Consider the following 24,115-nt stretch of genomic DNA (forward strand, 5'->3'; position numbering starts at 1 on the left):
GAACATATTCACCATGATACATCTGATAAGTGGTTGATATCCAAAATTTATAAATAACTTATAACACTCAACACCAAAAGAACAATTCAATTAAAAATGGGCAAAGGAAAAAATGGGCAGGGGCCTGAATAGGCACTTCTCCAATGAGGACATACAGATGGCCAAAGGATATATGAAAAGATGCTCAGCATCACTAATCATCAGAGAAATGCAAACTAAAACCACAATGAGATATCACCTCACACCTATCAGAATGGCTATTGTTAACAAATCAACAAACAATAAGTGCTGGGGAGGCCGTGGAGGAAAGGGAACCCTCAAGGCACTGTTGGTGGGAATGCAGACTGGTGCAGCCACTGTGGAAAACAATATGGAGTTACCTCAAAAAATTAAAAATGGAATTGTCTTATGACCCAGTGATTCCACTTCCAGGAATATACCCAAAGAAACCTAAAAATACTAATTCAAAAAGAACATATGTACCACTAAGTTCCTTGCAGGGTTATTTACAATAGTCGAGGTTTGGAAGCAACCTAAGTTCCCACCAATAAATGAGTGGTAAAAAAGCTGTGGTACATTTACACAATGAGATACTACTTGGCCCTAAAAAAGAAGGAAATCTTACCTTTTGCAACATCATGGATGGACCTGAAGACCATTGTTCTAAGTGAAATAAGCCAGTCAGAGAAAGGCAAGTACCATATGATTTCACTTATGTGTGGAATCTAATGAACAAAATAAACTAAAGAACAAAATAGAAACAGACTCATAAATACAGAGAATAGACTGATAGTTGCCAAAGGGGAGAGGGGCTGGGAGACTGGGTGAAAAATGTGAAGGGATTAAGAAGTACAAGTTGGTAGTTACAACATAGTCATGGGGATGCAAAATACAGCGTAGGGAATATAGTCAATAATATTATAGTAACTATGTATGGTGCTAGGTGAGTAATGGAAATATCAGGGGGATCACAATTGTCTAACCACTGTGGTGCTAGACAAAACTAATACAAAGTAATATTGAATGTAAACTGTAATTGAAAAATATTTTTAAAAATTAAAAATAATTTAGAAGAGAAAAGTGCAGATGCTCTGTGGGACACCTAAGGCCCTAAAAAGATCTGTGACTACTGAGTCCTGGGCTGTAGAAATGTAAAAAAAACTACAATGTGATAAACAAAAACAAAGAAAGAAAAAGATTTGAAAATGTTCCAATTTCCATCACTGCATTTACCTAAATGGCTTCCTGAGAATCTTCTTTCTGATCATATCAGCCCGCTTCTGCCTTACCACCTGGGCTCCATGTTATCCTGTTCCCAAAGCAGCACAGAGAAGCCCTTGTGCAAAAAGTGGACAAGAGAAAAGATCTGCAATTTTTAGCCCCTATTTGCTTCAATTGCTCGTGTAGGGAAAGCCTTGATTTCAGTGCCTTGTTCTCAAGAATGTTAGAGCCGGGGAAAGACCAATGTTCCGCTGGTTAATGTTACACAGTCACAGAACAATAAATATAGAGATTTTCATTTTCTGTCATCTGTTTACTGAACAGCAACTGGATTTGGTAACATAAAAACACTATTCTCTATTTCGGATTAATTCTGTTAGAAAAGGCATTTTGAACAAGGAAAGAAATCTTAGTGTAGACTATTTCTGAAGAATATGACTTGATTATTTTGAAGGAGTTTAAATCAAATTAGTGGATCTCATAGGGCTTGCCTTACTGAATAGATAATAATTTGTTATTAGCATATTAGGTAATTAGTGTTTCTGAAACTTTTGAGAATGTATAAAAATAGTCTCATTCTTTAAGTAATTTTAAGCATTCTTCCTAAAATCTCATCTGTGATAGTGCATCATAAACTGGAAAGCTTATCTGAGAAAAGGAAAACCAGAGCTTAGACTCTAAGTAATGTATTAAAAAATCTGAATTAGGAGGGCAAAACATAAACACTAAATTTTTGCCACAGTGTAGCAGGCAGTGCTGATTCCTTACTGTCACACCTCCCTTATTCACATGTGCTCATAGAGAGGCCCTTAACAGCTGGTGGGCATAATTGGTAAAGTCTCCAGCTCCCTTATTCCCCACAGTCTCCCAGAGGTGCTGGATGGGACTAAGTCTCGACTGTCCACAGCTGAATCCCTCTCCTTATGTTGGCCTCTTTCCCTTCCCTGTGTCACATATCCTGCCAGTACTGCTTCCTGGAGTCACTTCCCAATATTCCGCTACTTGACTTCAGATCTTCCTTATGGGGTTCGCTTTGGAGAGAGCCCAACTTAAGACAATTTGATATAGGGAAATCGGCATCATCTTTTTAGGTTGCTTTTTGCTCAGGAACCAATTGCCTATAAAAAAAGTTGTTGAATTTACGAAATGAATGAAAAGTAATTTTATTCACTATATGGACATTATTAAGCCACAACGAAGTGAGTTCACTGCAACTTAAAGAAAACGAGCCTGCAACCCTTTAAATAAGCCTTTATCTTGTGGATCAGAACATATATAATTAGGAAGTTTCTCTAATTTAATAGACCCCACTCCAATCAACCTCACCCTCCCTTTTCTGCTTTATTTTTATCCATAGCACTTATCACTTCCTACAATATCATGTAATTATTTTAAATTTATTGTCTTCTTCCCTTAGAAATATTTCTTGTTTGCTGATGTACTCCCACGTCTTGAATAAAGCCTGATCAACAGTAAGCTCTCAACAAATATTAGTGGAATGAGTGAATGGATGGAAAAGCTTTTTATATAGTGGCCCACTTGTAATCAGAAAATTGCTTGGTAAGCATGGAATCAAAACTAGAGAAAAAATGATTTTTAAAGTATAAATGGTTAGGTTTATTTAGTTTCTTTCTTTTTAACAAAGAAAAATAAGCTATTTGAAAGGCTTGAAACAGTGAATTCTGAATTTAAATGATGGTTCGTCAGAAATATTTTTAAATAACTATGAATGTGCTAGACATACTATATCCATAGGTCATTTAATCTTCACAGAGCTTTATTAAATAAGCATTATTATTCCCACTTTACTCATGAGGAAGCTAAGGCGCAGAGAGGTTAAGTGGCATCCTTATGGGGACACAGCTGAGTAAGGGTCAGAGACTAGGCTTGAACCAGAACGAGCCTTTAATGAATGGAGCTGGGTAAAATCTACCTTTTAAACCAATAAGGCAGTGGTTCTCAGACTTAGGTGCATATTAGAATCTTCTTCTTAGGATTCACCCCTTAATTTACAAATAAGTAAAAATGCCAATGCCCAGGTCATTCCTTCCCTATACCAATGAAGTCAGAACATCTGGGGGGAGGGACCAAGCATCTCTTCTCTTCTCTCTCTCTCTCTCTCTCTCTCTCTCTTTTACAAACCTGATAAAGTCTGGGAACCACTGCCACTGGTATTGGATCTCCACACATTTACAGGAGCATAGTAATAACAGGATTAAAATCAGGTGTTCCTCTGCCCTTAGAGAGAAGCAGCTGGTTCCTATTTACATTTTCTCTTTTCAGGCGCTGCAAAGCAGATCTTTTATTTACACAGTGTGCACTGAAAACCCATGAGAGTCCACTTTGGAAAGTTTTTTCCAATTTATTTTAGCTTCCTTTGGGAAAAAATAGCTCATGGCTGAGGTAATACGGCTCAAGCCTTAGAACATATGCTGAAGCAGATGGGAAGAGGGCCAGAGTCAAGAGGCAGCCCTGCTTTTCTGGCTATTCTGGTTTACAGCGCTGCAAAAAAAAAAAAAAAAAAAAAAAAAAAATCCTTTTTTTATATGTAAATTTTTCCTGACCCTGATATGCTATGCTGATCCGCACCCCCTTAAAAATTGTAGAAATCAATATAGTTAAACTATTGAATACTGGGTATACTAAAGATATTAGGTCTTCTAAAATAGTGGTTATGAAAATTAAGTTTAATAGGTAATGCTTAAAATTCTTACAGGGAAAGATTATATGACTATAATTTTGAGCTGCGTTAAGCAAAGCAACTAATACTGGTATCATAGATGCCAATATGGGCTCCAGAACCATTCAATTAAAGAATTCTGCACAATGATGATATTTCATATGTCCAAAATATGCAGCATGGAATTCTGGAATGAGCACTGAATGGATTCGAGGGACATGAGTTCAAGGCCCAGCTCTGCCACTCTTTGGCTACGAGATCTTGGGTGAATCACATCATCTTCTGAGCCTTGATTTACTTGAATTAAGGGGTGAATCCTAAAAAGATAGCTCATGGTTTTTACATCTGGGAAGAAATTCTCTTCTGCTGTCCTTGGAAAACCTGCATGGATGGTAGGTCTCTGCCCATGCTTAGCCATTGGCACACTTGCTGACTTAGAGGAGAGAAGACTGGACTCGCTATTTCTGGACGTTTCTAGCAAAATGCCTTGGGACTTGAATAAGGCATGAATTTCCTCCTCTTACATTGTTTTAAAAATAAGAAGATCCACACGAGTTAGTCAATTTATCAATTTATTAATTAAGTTGGCTACCTTCTCTTTTCTGGCTACCTTGAAAGTATGAAAACGATAGGATATTTAGGTGAAAGGTCTCTTAGAGATCACTTTTTAAGCCCAATTTCATTATCTGGCCATAAACTTGACAAATGATAGCACTGGAATGAGTATTATAATGTTTATCTCATCCCTTGGATGATTTTTAAAAAAAGATTTTCAGTGACTCATAGAGCAGAAGTGAATGAAGAAATATCAAATTGGCAAAAAAAGAGCAGGCTTAGGTCATGGAATAAAGTTTTAAAGTACTTTTCTTCTGTTTTCAGAGAGCAATTTACTTGAAAAGTTAAGCAACTTTATCAATATGGTTGAAATTATAATAAGTTCAACTTCATTGGCACATCCCTAAATTTAGGAATAATTATCGAATCATTCAAATACCTGCACCAATTCAAAATCAGTATTTTAAAATATTATTCTTAATATGAGTCCCTGTAGAAAGCAAGAATTTAAATAGCTTAACTAAACAATATTCAAAGGTGAATGTGCCATATTTCATCACTGGTAATTAAACTGGATTTTTTTACATTGTCTGCCTGCAATGAGGTACATGTGAACATACTCTTTAAGCTGAAGAGTAATATAAATGTAGGGTATTATTATTTATTATTATTATTATTATTATTCCACAAAGACCCAACATATGCTTGGCATGGTTAATAAACATGGGCTGTCACACCTCACACTGCAAGATCAAAATAGACTCCCTACAGACATTCCTGCCAATGTGTCTTGCTTATGATTAATTCCTTAAGTGGTTTTAGCTGGGCCATTACCTCATCCCTTGCTGTGCTCTATAATGTCCTCCAACTTTATCTCTGAAGGGAGCCTATTCTACATACTCCTGATTCATCAATAAGGGATGTGGCTTGTGTTACACTTGCCCTCACATGAGTTAAAAACTACTCTGAGGTCATTTCAAAGCTTGCTTGAGTCCTCAAAGTCAGGCAATGGTTCTTGCATCCTTTCTGTAGCTCTGCTTCCTGAACACAATGCCAGGCAGGCAATGAGAATAAATGTTTTTTTGTTGCTGAATAAATATCTCAGAAAACCCAATTAACCCTAATTTTGCCCACATGGATGTTTCTATTTTTCTGCCTAAAGACAAGTGTTTGCTCAGTGGGTTTAATAACAGAGAAACAAAATAGGTTTTGAAAAAGGTACAAATAAAGCAACTGTGAATACAAAGGTATATATTATAATATGAATTTGGAGGGATTAATTATATTTTTTTCAAGAAATATTTGTCCTTGACTTAGAGCTCAGTTTGGTATTTTCTAAACTGTACTAGAATCACTTTTCCTTATCCTAGAGTAATAGGGGTCAGGAATAGCATGAATAAATTAACTCTCTAATGAGTACCAAATTCCTACCCTCTTTTTAATGTTTCAAGAGACCCATTACAAAGAGTAACACTAAATGGATGGAGTTTTTTACTCTCCTATCTCCCCATTATTATCTCATGGAAATCTTAATGAGGGGAAAAAAAAACCCCTAACCTTATCATTAGTCTCCAAACACTCTCATCCTAAACAGGCATAGTAGGTTACCAAGAATCAACTCTGTCATGTTCCTTTTTAGCATAATATTTTCCTAAAACAAGCCAAGACACCTGCCACCCATTCCTAGGAATATTTGCACAGTGATATAAGATGTTGTCTTAGGCACCGGACATGCTGTCTCAGCAAGTCAGAGGACCTAGACGACTGCTTGCTGTGTTCTAGGGAAGCACATTTGTTACACATGGGTTGCTTGCAGGGGAGATGGTTCAGGCATACTGGGTTTTTGTTGGGATGAGCTGCAGCACTTTGTACTGCCCAAATTCTGGCTCTCTGCTTCTGGCCAGAGGACCACTCTTTTCCTGGTTACCTACCTTTCAGAAGTTTACCATTCATCTTCCATGTCATACCCATTAGGATAACCACCATGAAAAAAACAGAAAATAAAAGTGTTGGTGAAGATATAGAGAAATTACAACACTTGCACACTGATGATGGAAATGTGAAAGTGCAATTGCTATGGAAACAGTATGGACTTCCTTAAAAAATTAAAAATAAATTATCATATGATTTGGCAATTCACTTCTGGAATATTCCCTCCAAAATTGAATGTAGGATCTCAAGGAGATATTTGTATCCACAGCAGCATTATTCACAATATCCAAAAGATAGAAGCCACTCAAGTGTCCACAGACAAATGGATGGATAACTAAAATGTACATACATACAATGAAATATCATTCAGCCTTACACAGGAAGGAAATTCTGACATATGCCATAATATAAATGAACTTTGAGGACATTATGCTAAGTGAAATGAACCCATCAGAAAAGGACAAATACTATCAGATTCCACTTATATGAGGTACTTATATTAGTCAAATTCAGAGACAGCAAGTAGAATGGTGGTTGCCAGGGGCTAGGGAAAGAGGGGGAAATGAGTAGAGTTTCAGTTTTGTCTAAAAAGAGTTCTAAAATGGATAGAGGTGATCGCAGCACAACAATATAAATGTTCTTTATGCCACTGAACTGTACATTTAAAATGGTTAAGATGGTAAAGTTCATGTTGTATGTATTTCAACACAATTTCTAGGAAAAAAAAGATAATAAAGAAAAGTTTATCACTGACCCAGAGCAGGTCTAGGGTTTAGTAAAAGTATCAAGATAGCATGTCTGGTCTACAGAGTCAACAAACAGGGTACATATCTCAGCAATAACCCTTCCACTGCTCATGACAAACATTATTAATTAATCATTCCAATATTTTTTCCTCCTGAGCCCAGATGCAGCATCATAACCTTTCTTAACATAGGCCACTACCAAACACTTAGACCTGACATGGCAGCTATGTTAGCATAGGAGAAAATTGTGAATGTCTTTGAAATCCATGCCAGAGAAAAGGAGGGTACAATAACATAAAACTGTGTAAGATAAGAAAAATCAACATGGACTTGATATACTAAGAAAAAATTTCTTTTTCAGCCCTGTCTCAGAAAGTCTCAAAATGACTGAAATAGAAGCAGTAGCTTTGGCCAACATCACCACTCATTTGAACTCATATAACCCAGGTTCAGGTCTCCCTATTTTCAATGAAAATGAATGAGAACTCTTCAAAGGGAACTGATTTCAAGTCTTGGGACAGAAAAATTCAGAGTGGGTCTAGAATATCCTACTGTCAGAGAGCAAAGATGATTTAAAAAACCACTGGATGAGTGCTAGAAGGACAAAAGACAAAGTTGAGGGTGGGGCTCCTACTGCCCAAGATACACCCATGCCAGCATAATGTCATCATCATCATCTAGAACAACATACATAAATGGGAAAAGTTAGTATAAAGTATTAAAGGAAGTAGTAATGTAAAACAAAAATTATAATTTTATTGCTTTTATTGTTATAAGATATTGACTGCATAGCTAATCTGTTTCTTTTCTACTTAATACACAGACACTATTAAGCATAGTTCTATCAAGTATGAATGAGAACATGTTTCTATCCATATAAGCAGGAAAGACTGGGCACTGTAAGTGAGCTGAGCAGTAGCTCCAAAACTAAAAGCTATACTGTGAACATGATTGGCTCTGTGACCTCATGTCATACTATAACAAGGGATGAGCAAAGTCCGTCAGTTTTTTGCCATTAATGATTATACATAATAAACAATGAAGACAGAACCCAATGGTGTGTTTTCTGATCTGCAGGACGATGCCCAACCCACTGAGCTACAACCGTCAGGGCTCCCAGTGGTGTGTTTTCAATGATAAATTGGCTGAATGTCATGCCCACTCCCCAGGAGAGCGCAATGACCCACCCCCTCAGAGCTCAGGAGAAATAACCTCTACATGACCCTACTTATGAGATGCTGATAAGACACAAGTTCCAATTATACCAAAGAGGTCAACATATTATAATGACTGAAAAAATAACAGACTCATGCCATCTGTTCACAATTTCTGGTTAAAAGAAAAACAACACTGTCCAGCTCTCCCAGCACCATTTGTTGAAGAGGCTATTCTTACTCCATTTTATGCTTCTGCCCCCTTTGTTAAATATTAACTGACCATAGAGACATGGGTTTATTTCTGGGCTCTCTATTCTGTTCCATTGATCTATGTGTTTGTTTTTATGCCAGTATCAGACAACCTAAGTGCCCATCAGTAAATGAGTGGGTCAAAAACCTATGGTACATTTACACAATGGAAATTTACGCAGCAAAAAGAAAGAAGGAACTCATGCCCTTCGTGAGAGCATGGACAGAACTGGAGAGCATTATGCTAAGTGAAATAAGCCAGGCAGTGAAAGACAAATACCATATAGTCTCACCTATAAGTGGAGCCTAAATCAACAAAGCAAAAAGGCAAGCAAAATATAACCAGAGACATTGAAATAAAGAACAAATTGACAGTAACCAGAGGGAAGGGGGGAGAGGGATAATGGGGGAAAATAGGGGAAGGGTCATCAAGGAACATGTATAAAGGGCACACGGACAAAACCAAAGCGGGTAGGTTCAAGGGTGGGAGGCAGGGATGGGTGGGACAGAAGGGAGTGGTGGGGGTAAAATGGAGACAACTGTACTCGAACAAAAAAAAACAAAACACTGAATTTCAGAAAAAGAATATCTGAGAGATGGGATTGTAAGTTTTCCATGATAGAACTAGCACGCTTTGGAATAAATGAGACGAAACACTGGATTATGCGACCGGATCCCATATCCTGACCTGAAATCAAAGGGTTAACAATGTAGAACTTGCTGCCACACAGGGTTTTTTGCTTTCAGGGTACGGTAGCATTTCTAAAATCCTAGGAAGATGTAAATTTTGTATCACATAGACTTTACTAAGGCAGAGTAAAAACTGGACCTCAGGAATAGGTAAGAATAAAGATAAAAACATGTTTTATAATTACTGAATTAGTTGAATGTGCTTTTTACCTTTCTAGGTATTTAACTTATTTAAGGAAATCTGGTATATTTGGTTATGATTTTTAATCAAATGTTTAAAAACATCAGGTTTCAATCACTGTAAGCAATTTTAAAAATTTGCTTCGTTAAATCCATAAATTTTGATGATTTTGGTGAATAAGTAGTATATGACTATTAGAGAAATTTCAACAATTGTATTTAAAGAAATATTATGTAATAAATCCCTAAGATTATAAATGGGACATTAAACAATGCACAAATGGTCATAAGTATTCCTCCCCTAGCACAAAAATCCATCACTAAGGACGATCAAAAGGATAAAACCAATTTGCCATGCCAGGAGACTCAAAAATGTTATTTTAAAAAAAGGACTCCTGTTCAACTAAAGATACCACGTGCTCAAATCTTTTCTATGAGATGGTGTTAATTTCTCTCATTTGGTGGGACTTGACTTTTGCATCTTCCTTCCAGGTGTGGTGAAAGTTTTTGCTCCCTCCATTTTTCTACCAACCCAGAGCTGTCAATTTCATACCTTTGGGCTCATCTGTTTTTCCTCTCAGGTTATCATCTTTTGTGGAATCCTTCAAGGCTCCATATTCCTTTTCCATCTTAGCTGCTTCTTGCTTGGTACTATCTGTTTCTTCATGACTCTGCATTGATGGTGCTGTAATCACATTGTGCACTGATGTTATAACACTGTCCTCAATTAATTCCTAGCGTAGAAATAAACCTTATTTAAGAGGTACAGTTTGAACTCAGGTCATTTTCTTTGAGCTGGAAGAGATCTTAGTGATGATCTACACCTCCCTCCTCTCATTTCACAGGAGAGGAAACTGAGGCCCGGAGAGGCGAGAGATGCCAAACTCACCCACTGAGTCAGCATAAGAGCTGGGCCAGCCTGCCAGCTTTCTGGATCTTGGTTTAGTGTTTGTTCTCTTCTGCCACAGTGTGTCATCAGAGCGTAGATTATTTTCCTTACTTTAATTTATATAGGCGATCATGCGAAATATGTCAGGTCCTAAAGTAAATTTGAGTCTTGATTCCAAACGAAAATAAGTCTGTAGTTTCCCAATCTCTCCTTTATGTTGTATTTTTGAAGAACAGTTTACTACTCAGAGAAGCACCTAAGAATTTGGGGCTTTAGCTGCTGTCTGGGGCTATGGCCACCTCCTAGAATTTTCAGTCAAGGTGTACGTTGATTTTCAGTGCTCCCTGGGATTAAATTTCTATGCTGAGAATAGCCACAAAATAGCCAGTGTCATAGCTACTTAAGCCTATGACTGGATTTCAGATTTTAAAATTTAAGAATCTGTAATTCTTTATCAATGTTTATGGAAGTTCATTATCACTCAAAAGGGTTGTGCTAAAAGCTAGGAAAATCATTAAATAAGCCATACCTGGGAAAAGCTTGTTTATATTGTCAGTAAAGTTTTTTTCTAGCTTGCTCTTAGTCTGAAGAGCAATTGTTTCATCCAAGTTTTCTAGAGGGAGGAGGAGAAGAAATATAATTTTAGTTTCTGAAAGATGGCATTAAATTTCTACTAAAAATGTTTGAATTTCACCAGAAACATCACAGTAGCAATTCCACAATCTTAACACTGCTAGTAAGATGCTTTGACATAGGATTTATTTCTAGGAATCATAAGACTCTCAGGGTAAAAAAGAATACTATTTGAGATCTTCAAGTTAAGCCTCCCACTCAGTTAACTACAGAAGTTCCATCCATATTTTTGTGGCCACTGCTAGAACATGCCCAGGGTTGAAATCTCTAATGCATACCTGTGGTTTTGGCCTCCTCAGCACCTTCTGGTAACCACACCTTGATTTTCCTTTGGAGAACCCAGACCTCTGCATATTTGGCTCAAGTGGGGGCTGAATTACCCAAACCTGGCTCCTCAGGGTCTTCCACCCCCTGGGCTACAGTGATTGCCAAGGAGAAGAACATGACTCAAGCTGGTCCCATGACACTCAATGCTAGACCCATTGGGAGAAAGAGGCTCTCTTCCCTCTAGGACTGTTATACTGTGAAGATTTGAGATTGGGGTCATGCCAGCCATCTTGTTCCTCTAGGGAAACAGCTTGTCTGGAATGTATTAACATAGGGAAAGTGAGAGCTCTGAGATGGAGAGGGACAGATCCCTCACGTGGTTGGTGGACTTCACAAACCTGAAGCCAGACCACCCCCAACCCTGGACTTTTCAGTTACATGAGGCAATTAAATTTTCTTTTCATTTAAGCCAAAGAATTGGATTTCCATCCTTTAGGGTCCTCATTAATTCATGAGGCAATCAGTGCTATTGTTAGGTAGTCTTAAGGGTGAGAATTTCCCTATTCCTATCAATATGAAATCTGTATCCTTGTCTTTGTTCTAACTTTGCCCTTTGGAGTAACATCATGTAAGTGTTACTAGACATGAATCTAGACTGTAACCACCTCAAGGTAGACAATGAATTAAAGTCCACAGTCCTAGTATTCAGTTACTCAACCAGCTACATATTTATCTCACTAATAGGGCAGGGCTTTTTAGCTATTTGCACACAAGTATTTATTTGCAACTAATAGGTAAAGTCTCCATTATTACCTTGTGTTATTTCTCTCCATGTAAACGTCTCCTTCCAACCTATCCCATGCCTCTTTTGAGAAGAAAACCAGTATATTCTATTGAGTGATGCATTCTGTTCTTTTCAAGGTAATATTTTGGTATATTTCCTTCCAACTTTCTAAACATAGATTCATTTTCCTAACACCAAGGCTGAGGTCACATTTTAAATGGCTTTAAATATTCAACAGAGTATCATGAACATTTCCTCCCATCATTAATCCTTATAAACAATATTTATATTGCGTATGCAACAATTGTATAATTATTAAAAACACAAACATTTCAAAGTAAAGTTTAGTCTAACATAAGAGTAACTAAATAATTTATTTTAGATATTCCCCTCTTATGGAGTATCTAGGTTATTTCCATTGTTTTGTTCCTATAAACCAGTTCTGTCCAATAGAACTATCTGCAATGATGAAAATATTTAGTTTTTTATTGTTCAATATGGTAGCCACCAGGTACATGTGGCAATTGAGCACTTAAAATGTGCCTAGTGTAAATGAAAAACTAGATTTTAAATTTTGTGTTATTTTTATTACTTACAATTTTAATAGCAACGTGTGGTTAATGGCTACCATATTACACAGCACAGCCTAAACAGTAGTGGAAATACCTACCTTGTACATAAACCTTGTGGCGTCTGTAATTTATTTCCATCCTATAAATGACTAAAATGTGGAAGTTTTGAGTCATGGAGTATTGGTATAAAACAATGACTGTTTTGAAACAAAGCCTTTGATCTACTGTTAATTGAGTAAGTAGGCCACAAAGCACTGTGTGTAACATGAATCCATTTTTTGTTAAATAAAGTAGAAGAAAAAAATGATATAGGTATACATGTGTGCCTGCACACACAGAGAAATTATCTGGAAAGACAGAAAGCAAAATGTGACATCATTGCTGGTATTATGTGATTTTTTTATTTCCTTTTTTGCATTGAATGCTCTTTAAAAATAAATATGCTCTTTTATAATCAGAAAAAATAGTAAAACTCTTTTCAAGTAGAAAAAATGGAGTTCACACAGAATAATTCTAGATCACTTTGTCCTATGAGATTTTCTTTTCTGTTTATTTCTCCCTTCCCTACCAGAGATCAGAGTAAAGGGCTGTGAAGTCGTCTTGCCCAAAGGACATCAGAGATGGGTGATATTTGTTGATTAATTAAACCAAGCAGGAAAATAAAAGACTTAAAAACAACAACTTACATGCAGTATCAAAAAAATGTCCAAGCTTATTTATAAAGTTCCAAGAATTAAGAATATAAAAACTTTTTCTATAAGGAACGAGACAGTAAATATTTTTGGCTTTTTGGGCCATATGGTCTCAATTACTCGGTCCTTCCATTGTATCACAAAAGCAGTCATAGATACTAAAACAAAGGCAAAAGGCTATGTTGCAATAAAACATCATTTACTAACACTGAAACATGAGTTTTATATCGTTTTCTTATGTCACAAATAGTATACTGCTTTTGATTCTTTTCTAATCACTCGAAAATGTAAAAGCCATTCTTAGCTTGTGTGCTACACAAAAATAGGTGATACACCAGAATTGGTCCATGGGCAGTAGTTTACTGGCCCTGTTGTAGACAACAAAGTCCTTTACTTTACAGATGCAGAAACTGAGACATTTGCCTTCGTCCACATGACAGAGCTGGTCTGAGACAGAACTTCTGGTGCCTAGCCCGGTGCTCTTTCCTCCTCAGCACACACAGGATTCACTGGTTAAAATCAAGACTCTTTCAGTCCCAACTCTTCAAATACAATTGAAAAAAGTCCAATTTTAATAAAATTGTCTCTGTCATTGAGATTATTAGAAAATATTAGCAAGACAATATAACAAATGTGAAATGTTTGTGCTCAAATTGGATTAATAAAGATGAAAAGTTGAAACCTTTTGGTTAATTTTATTTGTATGTATTATCAAGCTGGGTAATACTGGTTACCCAGGTGGTTCAGGCTATTTTGGCATAAATTATCAGATTAGTGAAGTAATTATTGCCAAATCCCTAACTCGCTTTGGGTGATGAAAACTAACTATAGTAAAAACAAAACAGACATGACTCTCACCAAGGTAGGAAACCCCTTCTTCTGGAGATATTGTGCCGTACTTTACCATCATCTTCACAAAGTCAATCAGCGTTTTCATGATAGTAATCAGTGTTTCTTTCTCTTTTGCTTCTTTTTCTACATAAAAAGACAAAATAATTTTTTAAAAAGTATTAAGTATAGCATCCTATTAAAATATTTCTCCCTACATTTATACCTAAAATCACTTATATTTAACTTACAAAAAGCCTAAGATTTGACTGGTGCAATGTACAGGTATGCTAAACTTTTCCATAAATGGACAGTTGTAACTGCTCCAACAAGATTTACTTTAATCTGTAATATTTTATTCATGGAGTAGATGATAGAGACAGTTTATGACCTCAGACGATATGAACTCAAAAGTCAGAAGATTGGTGGCCCATCAACTTTCGTCCACTCACGCTGTGCATTTTTGAGGGCAAGAACACCCTGCTTTCATTGATCAAGCTTAATATTTTAAATAAAACACATGTATATATATTTTTAAATGTAAAGTTTATTTTTAACAGTAGTATATATTACTTTCTATATTGTATGTCATTTGAAAGAATATATGTACACAGTAAAAATATTTCAATAGTATAGAAGTAAACAAGAGTCAAAGTAATATTCTCTTCCAACTCCCAGCTCCTACTCCCTGTGGGTAACCACTAGTAAGAGTTTCTTGGGAACTCTTCATATTTAACATACTGTTCTGCATCTTGCTGCAACAAGATGGCCAATGATTCCATAGGAGTTTAGTAGATGTATTAATTCTAAAAGCAAAAAAAAACCAAACAAACCCAAACACCTCTATTTCCATTTTTGAAGAAGAGAAAAACTAAGATGCTAGAGAGTTCATTTTCCCTGTTCTTTTAACTGCTATGCAAGAATTTTTCTACACACGTCTAGCCTCTCCCCACATCTTTTCATCTTCCCTGCACATGAGGTTAGTAGCCAATAGACATCAGTCTATATTCCTCTACCAATGGAGATTGGAAGTCTTTCTTTTTTCTACTCCCCTGGAATAGTGGAAGGCAGGGACCTGAGAAAAGCACCTCATCTGCAGACTCTAACTATCCCTAGAGTTGGCTGTTTCAAGAGCTAGACTGAAGAGCAAGAGCGAGTAAGCCTTCTGTGGGCTCTCATACTAAGCTACATTCTACAGCCTAGTCTTGATCAATATCAGAGATATTTTGGTTTCCTACCCACTTTATTGTTTCTCAGTCAGTTCAGACCTTGGGTGAGAAAGAGGGGTACTATCAAAGGCCTAAGTATTTAAATTGAAAGTCTACAAAAATAAAGGCAATGTGGAATGGGGTCAGAGAAACTGAATGATTAAAAACAAATAAAATGAAGAACATTCCATATAGTGGAATCTTTACAATAATATAAAAGCCACAAGGTTGAGAGAGAGGAAAGGCTGGAGAAGAGGTATGGGGAGAGATCTTGAAAAAGGGCTGGTGAATGACTTGAGCCATCCTATTACTTGCTTAAGGTCACATGCATATAAATATTGGGTATCATGCTGATGCTCTTCACTGACAAGAAGTGAGTCACCAGGATGACAGAGGTTCTGAGCTGGGCATCAGCCAGAAAGTGGGACAAGATGGCTCAGAACGGACCCTCAAGGTTACAAACCCTGCAGACACCAGCCCAGGGGGTTGGTGCCATCTGGCCAATGTCCGGAATTGAAAGACAAAGGATATTCTCTAGTAATGAAAGTTCCCTCTAAGGTCACTTGGGGCAATATTATTACAGTTACAGAGCCTTTATTACAAACGTTCAATCTGAGACTGAATCTTTGAATGGGAAGAGGAAGAGCTGTTGAGGTAGTGCAGGGCCTGTCAGGCCAATAACAACAACAGAAACTTTGCCCAATAGTATCCTCCTCATGGATCAGCCAAAAGTAAACAGGAACTGAAATATTTTAGTTAGCTTATTTTGGTATACACGTAAGAGAAAAGAGCAAGGCACATTAAGGACTTCATTTTTAAAAGAACATCATTTTCCAAGTGTTTTTTTGGGCTCCTGACCTCCTTTAGTCCAATGTTTATTTTACTGTGACTCATTTGAGAGCTGAAGCTAAAAATGTCTAAAAAGCAAAATTCCGAATCATTTTTAAAAATAATCAGTTATGGTCCACCCAATGTTCCCACCAAGAGAGGAAAATGAATAAAAGCTTTAAAAAATATTTGCAGCCAGGGTTGAGGCTGAACTGCATCAGACTGGGGCACTGATTCATGTACACACCTGCACAAGGTTCGCCCCAGGACCATGAATGCAGCACATGTTCAATAACTGTTTGTTGAACAAATAAATGAGCCCTCTGTCAACAAGAGGATTAAACAGTCCAGAAACCCCACCCTTCCTGATTATCCTTTCCTGATTACCCTTTCCTAAATATTTGCAGGACTGGTACACTTTAGAAAAGATTGATGGGAACTATTTTCCCCAGGGCCACAATATATGTCATCGAGGAGTACATTTAGAAACTAAAAACAGGAAGAGAAAACCACACACATATTTCCTGGAATTACTGTTTCTGTTCCTCAAGGTCAGGAACCAGGTTTTACCTGAATCGATACTTTTCAGGAGTGCATAGAAGTTTGGGAAATACTGCAGTTCTTCAAAGTTGTCTTCACCGTAGGTTTTAGTTCTCCTTTCTAAGCCATTTGTCAAGGTTAAGGTGTTAGATACTGTTTCATCCTTTTCTCCATTAGCAAAACCATCTTGAATTGCTGCCATTGGAGTCTCCAGTGGGAATTTAAAAATCAATAAAAAATAAACATTTTGTTAGAACTAATGACACTCCAGCTTAGTTCTTTCCTCTATCGTGCCCTTGACCATGAAGTACAGGAATACCTCCTCCTTTGCCTGCCCTGCAGGATCAAACTCAAAACAGAAAAGTCACTGGGATATAGAGACTGAAGACCCTGGATCCTGCTCAGGGCAGAATTAGGGCATTTCTAGGTTTCTGCTCTGGCCAAGTTCCCCTCCATCAGTTCTCATGAGTATCTCCTGGTAAAACTGCCTTTCACTAAGGGTGTTGGGAGTGGGGTAAGATTGAGTTCACAGGCTCTACTAAGAAAGATGGTGCAAAGTATAGGAAATCTTGCCATAACACCAATACTAGTAGAGCCCTCACACCATGGAGACTTCTGGGTAACATTTTAAGGACTGTTTAGAACAGTGTGCAAGACTCTTTTTCCTAGACCTGATCCTTGTCTAGGGTTCTCGTATTAAGGGTCCAGTCTCCATTCAGTGAACTAGACAGAAATTTATAAGCTTTTTTTTTTTTTTTTGCTTCTTTCTCTTCCTTTTCTTCCATTTAATCCATCAGTAGCCCTTTGGCCCTACTTTCAAAATTTATCCCAAATTTGTACATTTCTCTTTTTCTCCTTACCCAACTCTAGTCCAAGAGACCTTTACCTCTTATCTTTTAACTGCTACACCACCCACCTCCAAGCTATTCCTGATACTGCATTTTCCACATTTGTAGCCAGAGTTGTCCTTCTAAAAAACTGATCATGTAACTCCTTTGCTTATAGTCCTTCAGTGTTTTTCCATCATTATGATAAAGATCAGAATCCATTCTTGGCTCCTAAGGCCCTGCCTGGTCTGGCCTGGGTCCGCCCCCCAGTCTCATCTCTCATTGCCCTCTCTCTATGCCCCAGCCATGCTGTGCTTGTTTTAGTCACTTGGATACCCCGTACATCCTTCTTTACATGCTGCCTCTCATGGTCACAAGTTAACTCATTCAGCCTTTAGTTTTCAGCTCAAGTCACTTCCTCAGGGAAGACTTCCTTGAGCCTAAGTCCAGTACAGGTTCCTTTTTTTATAAGGGCTCATAGAGGCATGTTTCTTTCCTCAGAGCACTTGCTGCAGTTGTAATTAAAATACATGACTATTTGAAGACCACCTATCTCTTTCATTAGATCTTAAGCTTCTTGAGAGCAGGGATTATGTCCTTTTAAATGAGCATTATATCTCCAGTGCTTGTACATAGTTGGTACCTCAATAAATATTTATTAAAAGAATATTTCATTTGCATTTTATTAACATTGATGCATTTAGATAACATGAGTGAACAGGTGGAGAATATGGACATTTTAGAGATGGGAAGTAAGGAGTATATAACTGGAGTGGAAAAGAGTGAAAATTGTTATGCCAGCTTCAGTTCGGACTGGTTAGCTTGAGTGCAAGTCATGGGTTCTTTGATAAAGCTAGAAGTATTATGCAGTGGGTAGATCTTCAAAAAGCTGTTTAAAAAGATGGCAGCAGATGGGGATTGGAAGTAGGTGGAACAAAGGAGAGGCTTTAAACCACCTAGTTACAAAAAAGCAAACCCAATTAATGTGTTCTAGCCTCCTCTAAAACAGGCGTATGTTGGCCTGTGTAGTTGTCCTCGTATTTGGGAGAGGAGGTTGAAGGGGATGAGAAGCCATGGTGACTGGAAGCTCTGATGGAGAAAAATCAAAGAAGAGGTGGGAAGTCTGGTATCTTCCTATCACTGGCTCCATCTAAAGTTTTAAAGAGAATTCAAGGAGTAGACAAAGATTTCAGCAGCTTGGCTGAGATTAAAGAAGAGACGAAGAGGCAAGGGCTCCAGCAAGGAGGAGGAAGACTGGATGACTGGTCTAAGTAAAGGATGGCAGATAGACCTCTCGGCCAAGGAAAGAAGGAAGGAGCAGATGAGAGAGCACAGGGCAGAGCAGAGGCAGCATCGGGCCCCCAGCTCTGGGGGATGGATATAAAAGCTGGTATGGCAAGAGATCAACTCAACCTGAGTTTTTAATTTTGTTTTTAATTTGAGGGGTGCATATAATGATATTCACAGAGAACAGAAGTTGAATACCTAAAGAAGTGGGAAATATTTAACTTCAGTACACTGGGATTATACAAATAGTTGTAATGGGAAATAAACCATTTTATATAATATTCTGTGTTATACTGTGGAGTATAAGATGTAAACTTTACTTGTAATATAATATCACACATATCTCTAAATTATTTTCAAAGTAGAATTCATTTATCTCTTTTAACTTATTGGCATTTCATGAATACTTAAGTGGGCTAAAATTGTCACATACCCCAAATCTTCTCTCACACCAAGTGAGGTACTAATTATACACAGATTGTGTTAATTATATACAAATACAAGTATACACACACACATATGTCTACATACATACATGCATACATACATACACAGCATACTCATGCACGTTCACACCTACATACCACTTTCTCTGGTATTTTTCCAGCCTGACTCTCAGTCTTGCTTGTGGGTCTACTGGGTTTCTCCTCATAACTGTTGGCTTCCTTAGAGATTAATTTTTGTAAAACCTCTGCTACTTCATCTTCCAGAGTGTGTGCCTGGCTTTCTGTGATCTGTTATAAAGGGTCAAAACATACATAAATTTTATTCTCATTTTTATGGTAAAAAACATCTAGAGTAAACTGTTGACACATTTTTAGAAGACAAGAGTCTCTTCTGATCCCAGTTCTGGACAACCCTTATTTATGCCTCCACACATGTAGGTCTTCACAGTGACTGACTGGTACTCCTGGGAAGAAGTGTGTTTGGGCTCACTGTGCAAGTAGTCTTGTCTGTTGGAACCTACAGAACACTTGCTTCAAGACACATTTTGATCATTGTTTCTCAGTCCTCAGCTGCAAGTCATGGTCAGGTAACCTGGAAACCTACAGATTTAGCTCCCTGCGAAAGCCTGCCAGGGCTGTATAGGGCTGGGGAGCCAAGCCGGAGCAGCGTCAAATTGGATTGCTTTAGTTTCCCAAATATAGTATGCCTTTCTTCGTGTTATTTTCTTCTTACCTCACACATCTCTTTTACTTAAGGTGGTTAAATCCTAACCATCCTTCTAAGCTCACTTCAGACACCTCCTCCTCTGAAGCTTTTCCTTATAGCTCAACTGGATATAATCCATCCTCTGATAAACTAAACTCATCTTATCATTCTTATGTAGCTTCTATTATATACATGTGTGTACTTGTCTAATTTCTCTGATAGACTAATTTCCAGAGGGAAAGAATGGTGCCTCAGATAAAGTAGAGGCATATAAACATTTGACTACTTGAATCAAGTGACTTGGCTTCTTAGCATATTCCAAACTGTACTAAAAATTGGGTTTATTCTCATGTATATGACTTACTAGGCCCAGATTCAGGAGTTTAGAAACGATCTTGTCAAATACTCCTCTGTCATTTTCCTCGTAAATCCTGGTAGCAATTTTCTGGACAATGTCTTCAGCTGTTAAAGGAGTTCCATCTAGCTGATGAAGACCATCTGGATCATCTAGACAGAACAATCACAATTTCAGATCATGGTGAGAACAGATCTATTGGATCATATTAAGTTTCTAATCTATACCTCGCTCTTGTATATTTATATATGTTTGGAATATATTTATAGTGGTGCTTGGTCCACATAAGCTCTTGATTTGAAATAAAGTTTGAATTTAAGTGAAGAAACTAGGATGACTGTGGAAATTCTGAGAGCCTCTTATGTGATTATAAGAGGCAGGGAAATCTAAAGTCAATATTACTAATAATACAAACAATATTATACTTTTTATTTTTATAGTATACTGTGTTTACCTAATATGCCATATTGTTTAAAGCATCCTTCTATATATTATATAACGATATTCCATTTCCACACAAGGAGATTAGTAGTATCCACACATGTACTTCATTCGCAGGCAAATTCCTGGGATGAGAGTGGGGAAACCTGCCTCACACCCAGAATCAGAGTGTGCTGAAGCTTTTATGACTTACCTGGAATAAGTGTTTACTTCTAAGTGAACGTGTGCCAGAGTGCCTTTATGCAAAGCAGCTTAATGTGACAAGCCTCTTTCTCCAGAGAATAGGGAATTTATTTTATGTGTCTGGAATTCAAACTTTTAAAATGGGACAACAGATTTGCACAAAGCAGTATATAAACCTGTGTAAACCTCTGCAGAGAATATTGCAAATATGTATCTTTGGCTTTCTAGGGAGTACTTTTGGCAGCACTACTTCAGGAAAGGGAAGAGGTGATAGGGTTGGTGAGAGGAAGCATTGTACCTCATCCATGGAGAACTCCCAGGAGTCAATTGGTCTTTTCCACTCTCTATCACATGGAGCAGTGCATTCATATGTGCAAGTGTACAAGGCACTGAACTCCCCTTGCCACCTCCAGGCGGATTGGAAAAATGAGAATTTTAGCCCCACTGATGCATCTTGTTAACTGTATATCATCAGATCGCTGTAGAGGTATATAATAAGAGTATCTATTTCATGGGATTGTGATGATGAGGTGAAATAAAATGTAAAAGCACCTTTTCAACTGCAAAGTACTATGTGAAAGTTAATGCCATATTCATATAACAGAGAGTGGATTTCTACCTGAAATCAAGGAACTGCAATTATCTTCTAGAGAAAATAAACTTTGAATCCCTGGCCAAATTCTGCCCAAATAATTTTGACCATATTCACTTAAAGAAGGAAGAACCTAGTATTTCTATTCTAATTCTGCTGTTTTCTTCCATGGCTTCTGGGGATTTGAGCAAGCAATTTTGTCCATAGTCTTTTCAGATTCTGTGGAGGTGAAAGTATATGAAGCCTCAGGCAGACTGTTTTCTTGCTGTTTGAAAAGAAGTTGAGGGAAATAAGTAGGAGGAGTGTGCCCAGAGGACTGGAAGTTTTCTGGCAGTATATTGGGATTGCTGAGATGGTGGCTACCCCATGAACTCTGGTCTTTTTGAGCCCTGTGAACCAGACTGAATCACGAACACAAAAGCCCCAACAAAGATTCTGTAAAATCAGTTCCCCTCCTGGCTGACCGAAAATTGGGCTTAACATCAGTTTGTTTGTCTGTTTTTCAGGAGCAGAGACCCATTGTCAGTTACCTCTGCTCTCTTCCATTTGTGGGTTGCCTGCCAGACTCTTGGGAGTTAGTGGGGCAGAAACTGCCCAGGTCTATGCAGAGGCGGAAGAATTTATTTTCTTTTCCCCTTATCCCTCAAGATCTGAAAAACAAAGACTACCAGTAGTCCTGAAGAATTTATTTCCCTTCCCACTTATCCCTCAGGATCTGAAGACTATTAGTCTTCCTTTTTCAGATCCTGAGGGATAAGTGGGAAAGAAAATAAATAAATGAATTGACTGCTTTTCAGTTCATTTACTTCTCAACAGGGAGATCGTTAGTAACACTCAAGAAATAGCTTCTTTCCTCTGCTGCAATGTTCTGTTGTCTTGAACCAGGAACTTAAGCCTCCCCGAGCAGGGCTTTGCTAGATGAAGTTAAAAATTGAGCACTTGGACCTTGCTCCTTACATCCCACTGATTTCCCCAGCTCCTCTAAAATGGACAGAATTACTCAGAATGACTTCTCTAATGTTCATGGAAGGATAGTTCACCCTCATGTGTAGGCCGTCAAGGGGAAGCCAAACATGAATCCAACATTTATAACTTTTTAAATGTAGCTATAACATTCTAAGTGAATATAAAAGGGCCATGTTCTTACTGGTTATGTTTCGCCTAGTGAGGTCTTGAATCCCCAGCATCTAATATGGCACTTGACTTTCACTTGCTCAATACATTTTTATAAAAGTCTTAATGTGGGCCAAAACCAGAAATAGAGTGGTGAATAGTTTAGGCATGGTCCCTAAGTGCACAGAGCTTATTGTCTAGTTCAGTGATTTTCAACTGGTGTGCCACAGGGATTTTAAAAACACACAATACTTAACTATTTAGTCAGGGGCACTGACCTCTTTTCCCTCAGACTGTCAAATTTAAGAAATGACAACAGCCAACACAACAATAGCCATTGGGTGTAAATGAATCAAAATCATACTTATTCTTTTTTGGTCAGAGGGACAAAAAATATGTTTTGGTTTGTTGCAGAATTTTAGTAATTAGTTTATGTGTGTCATGAGATAAAAAAAAGGTTGAAAATTGCTATCTAGTTCATTGTCTGATACGTAGTAAGTGCTCAGTGAACATTTGTTTGGTGAATGCACACAGAAGCCAGAAAGCACTACTTCATAAAAGAAACTTGGAAAAATTCCTGAATCATGCATACTGCAGAACACACTGACAAGGAGAATTAATGGGCCCTATAGCCTATCTAGAGGTTTCCTAAAGATGTGAAAGCACCCTGCAAAATTTAGGCCCCCTCTCCAAGCTTCTCTTTCTGAGATGTAAGTCTGCATGCCTCTGAGTTCTAGTCACCTTGGTGGCATCAAATGCTCAGGTTCTAGAATTTCCAGGGTATGAGAGAAGACTAGCAATTCTCTCCTAAGTCATTTCTCTCCAAGAAACTTCTCTGTAATCTCAAAGGCATTTAAAATGACTCCTGAGGGAAACCTAGAGCCATCAGGACCAACACTTAGTAGTTCAGAACCCACCTGGGATGGTATAAAATGTTAAATAATTTAAAAATTAGTTGCTCAAGTGAGCAATCAGATCCCAAACAGATCTGTACCTGCACCTGAATATACAACCAGTTTGACCAAAAAATTCAGTCAAACACGTTAGACTATGTTTTTATTTTATCAAATTAAATGGTCATTTCAAAGTAGTTGCATCTTTTTTGTATGCAGCTATGCCCAGTGTCCATTTCTAGCCACAATATTTTAAGTTAAAACATAGGATTCAGGAAAAAAATTCCGAGCAGCATGTAATATAAAATGTGTCAAAACATAAATGATCTCTCCCACCCTATTATATGTACAACATACTTCTGAAATCTCCAGCTGTGATACCCCAGAAAAGTAAAATTTAATTGGGAGTTGTTTTCTGGCAGAAGTAATTGGCATAATTCTCTTGTGGCCATGGTGCAAAACAAGGATATATAAGAAAATCTGCAATCACTCTTAAGTATCGCTATTCAGGATGGAAAACACACTCTCCCCATCAATACCTAGGTAAATAGTTTATTTATTCTCTCATGTATCTTTTATTTATTCATACATTCATTTATCAGTTCATGCAATGAATTCATG

At 37.6% G+C, this 24,115-nt stretch overlaps 1 protein-coding gene across 1 annotated transcript in view; it reads right to left on the reverse strand.

Moving 5' to 3' along the window:
- Positions 1-24,115, reverse strand: part of SCG3 (secretogranin III) — a 42,792-nt gene that overhangs the window by 13,089 nt on the left and 5,588 nt on the right. The window contains exons 5-10 of the mRNA XM_054564774.1: positions 20,282-20,424; positions 19,350-19,499; positions 16,682-16,859; positions 14,106-14,222; positions 10,829-10,912; positions 9,964-10,095 (exon numbers count right to left, since the gene is read on the reverse strand). Of these exons, the coding sequence (XP_054420749.1) occupies positions 9,964-10,095; positions 10,829-10,912; positions 14,106-14,222; positions 16,682-16,859; positions 19,350-19,499; positions 20,282-20,424 (804 nt within the window). The remainder of the gene's footprint in view (positions 1-9,963; positions 10,096-10,828; positions 10,913-14,105; positions 14,223-16,681; positions 16,860-19,349; positions 19,500-20,281; positions 20,425-24,115) is intronic.

This window comes from Pteronotus mesoamericanus, unplaced genomic scaffold (assembly GCF_021234165.1).
Source record: "Pteronotus mesoamericanus isolate MK-2021 breed Mesoamerican mustached bat unplaced genomic scaffold, CSHL_Meso_final contig_164, whole genome shotgun sequence".
NCBI classification, from domain to species: domain Eukaryota; kingdom Metazoa; phylum Chordata; class Mammalia; order Chiroptera; family Mormoopidae; genus Pteronotus; species Pteronotus mesoamericanus.